The following is a 3,345-nucleotide window of genomic DNA, read 5'->3' as shown; positions in this document are numbered from 1 at the left end:
AATTATAGTGTCGGCATACAACATACAGTAAGAGAACAGAATGGATTATGTTATTGAATATTTAAATAAAACTATGTCAACAATAGTTAGGCAAAAAAAAATAAAAATAAAGGATAGATCAGATAAAAGCTTCTTACCGGCGACATTACAAGCTGCAGATGAGTAAAGTTTGTTCAGTTTGTAATGCCATAAAATAAAGTATTTAATAATTAAAAAAGTGTTTTGTTTAATAGTGTACAAAGGTGGAGGAAGCTCTAATCTGACATCGGCTGTTCATTTGTTACACAGAATTAACTAGAAAGTCATTGGAAACATTAGATTTCATAAATGGTCTCTTCAGTTGACAGATGCTGACAAACAGAGTGGTAAACATCAAAGAATGTAACAAGTAGGGAGTCCACACAAGAGATTTTCCTAAAACAAGAGTGATTTATGAAACATTTAAATTTAGTTAACACAAATCATAAAACAAACCAAATGACATTGATATCAGGACAGTGGGAGGAACATCACAACATCCAATCAACATCAGCCAGTGCCTTATGTCTCAGATACTTCTCCAGGCAGTAGACAGCAATGGGATCTTTGTCTGTGTCAAACTTGTTGGCAAAGAGGTGATGCTGCTCAACCATCCACTGCAGGTCTCCAGCACCATACACACATATTCCCCTGACATGGTGGCCATGACACTCTGTGTATACCGACTGCAGTGAATCCTGTGGACCCTCATGGCCCTGCCACTTCACCAGCCGTGCAATTGCATTTATGTCTGTCATATCATATTTGCGGTGGGGCCGTGTTGATCCAGGAACTCCAGGCATTCGTTGAACAGTCGCCCAGAAGAACTCATCAGGACTGTAGGTATCTTTGGACCACTCGATCAGTGTCTGTATTCGATTATCCTCCAACACGCTGCGGATGTAGCCTCGGCTAACGGCAATGTAGGCATTACCCGACAAAATAGGCAGGTTGAATGGAGGTGGCCCCTTTTTCTTACTTGTCCTCTGAGACAGACAAAATAGAGAGTTAATAATTAAGATATTGTGCAAATAATCAATATATAATATCACATGATGAAACTCTCCAAAAGAAGTACCTGGATTTTCCCATCAACTATCTGGTAAACATCTGTCACCCTCTGCTTCTTATATTCAGGCATTTCTTCTGATTCCATGCTGTTGCCACCCCTCAATGAACGCAACATCCTTACAATCTCCAAGTTGGTTTTCAAAGGGAAATCCTGGCCACAAAGGTTGATTAAGTATTTCCATTCTGTGTTAATGTTATAGAGATCAGCCATACAGTTGAGGTCAGCCTGGACACGTGACCAGTGACCATACATCACGTTCACAGCCTTGCTGACCATGAACACATTTGGGAAACAGGAAGTAATGGCCTGGATGGCAGCGAAGACTGAGACCTCTGATTTTCTGTCCACATGGACACAATAAATATTTTGAGGTGCGTAGATGGCTCGCAGCAGTCGTTCAAAGTTCTGCACCTAAAGCATATCAGAAAAAATTAGTAGTGCTCCTCCACAAAGCTGGCAGACCCACAAGAGATACTTTTTTTTTTTTAATGAAGCAGTGGTGGCAGAGATATCCTGACTTTTAGTTCATGGGACAATTTCCAGTGACACCTGGATCATACACCTCACATTATGCAACAAGACATGACAGCAGTTTTAATGGACTCATTATAACATTTGTGAATTTCATGAGTAAAATTAGTTGAATGTCCCTTTAATTAAAGATGAAAGTGAATTGTTTAAACTGCTACTGCACTGTTTTTAAAATGCCCATACCTTATGATGCACAACAATAGAGTAAGCCAGAGGGAAGTCCTCTTCTTCCTGGTTTAACGGGAACATCAAGTATTTCCTGCTTAATCTGAATTCACTGTAATAAAAAATTACATATCACAGGTAATGCATGCTGCCCAAGAATTTCTGTTAAATAATGGCTTATAGCTCTGCAATTATTGAAACATGTAGTTAAAAGAAACACACCTGCAGTCTTGGGTTGCATTAATATAATACTCATCTGGGATGCGAACATTTTTCTGGAAGTCTTTAGTGATGCTTAATAATTTTGCCTGATCCAGAGCCTCTCTCTCTCCCTGCAGGATCGCTGAACAGTTACACACTTTCTCTGGACCGCCATCATCATCTGTATACTCCAACGACCCAGGTCTCTGAGTGTATGTAGGACTCCAGCCTGTTTTAGGCCAACTGAGTAGATAAAGCATCCATAATGATCCCAGTACAACAGTGAGCTTCAGCAAAAGCTTCAGCCGACATCGACTCAGGGACTTCAACCAAGATGTTTTTACAGTGTGAGTTCTGTATGTAGTCCAGCTGAACCTATCCTTTATATTGTTTTCATAGAGTTGTTTTTTTTGTTTATGAATCATTATGTGATTCATAAAGATACATTATTAAGGACTACCTGAATCATTACAATAAACTTGGAACATGCACTACTGAGCTGTTTTATAACTAATTTAGTTGTAATCTAAAATCTAAGTTCAAATGTGTCACAGTATAGGTATTTTTTTATGATTCACTGCACAGGGTATAAATTAAGTTTATGGAGTATTTTTTAACAATGTGTAGATAAGTTCCACTTATTATGGATCCAGGCAGATTAGTCACTCCACATGTCATTGTCCCTGGAAACAAGGTAAAAGATATGGTATGCATACATTCATTCTTCAGGTAGAAAACATTGGCAAGAATTAAAAGCAAACATGGTCATAAAGCAAAGCTCCTGTTTCTATGAAGATAACATAAACTAAACAAAAAATGCCCTATTCTTTTAATGGACAATCAATCAAACGTGCACTGTTGAAAACATGAACAATAACATAGGAAGAGAGAGCAAAGGAAGAGGTGTACAGGAGACACCTCTTTTTACATTTACCCAAAACCCTTGATTTATTGGACAGACCCAAAAAATGTGTGTATAGGGTATATTGAGTATATAGATTGTGTCCTCCTGCCCTGGACACAAACCTCCCAAAACTCCCCTCTGTCAGGAGGCTACAGTCTATCAGGACCAAAACCTCATGCTACAAAAACAGTTTGTATCCTGACTGCCACGGACCTCATCATCAAGACCCAGGCCTATGACATTAACTCTCACCATTTACTCCAGACCCTAAATGTAACATTAACATAGGGTCTACTGACTCTATGGATTAAATTAATGCACACCTCATTTTTTTTGGATTGCATACTGTGAACTTTTGCATACTACCTGCTGTATACTTTGTACATCCCTGCATAAACAACTCTTTACTCTACTGATAAAAAAAAATAAAAATAAAAAAAATAACACAGAATGA

The 3,345-nt window shown here is 38.4% G+C and overlaps 1 protein-coding gene across 1 annotated transcript; it reads right to left on the bottom strand.

The window, feature by feature from the left end:
- Window positions 1-243: 243 nt before the first annotated feature.
- On the bottom strand, window positions 244-2,571 carry LOC104920349 (beta-1,3-galactosyl-O-glycosyl-glycoprotein beta-1,6-N-acetylglucosaminyltransferase). Its single transcript, XM_027277996.1, has 4 exons — window positions 2,009-2,571; window positions 1,805-1,898; window positions 1,097-1,501; window positions 244-1,004 (listed from the first exon to the last, which is right to left on the bottom strand). The coding sequence occupies exons 1-4, from the start codon at window positions 2,422-2,424 to the stop codon at window positions 510-512; spliced, it is 1,410 nt and encodes a 469-aa protein (XP_027133797.1). The 5' UTR covers window positions 2,425-2,571; the 3' UTR covers window positions 244-509.
- Between the last annotated feature and the right edge of the window lie 774 nt (window positions 2,572-3,345).

The sequence above is a fragment of the Larimichthys crocea genome, chromosome III, assembly GCF_000972845.2.
Source record: "Larimichthys crocea isolate SSNF chromosome III, L_crocea_2.0, whole genome shotgun sequence".
Lineage (NCBI taxonomy): Eukaryota > Metazoa > Chordata > Actinopteri > Sciaenidae > Larimichthys > Larimichthys crocea.
This window is presented reverse-complemented; position numbering and strand designations above follow the sequence as displayed.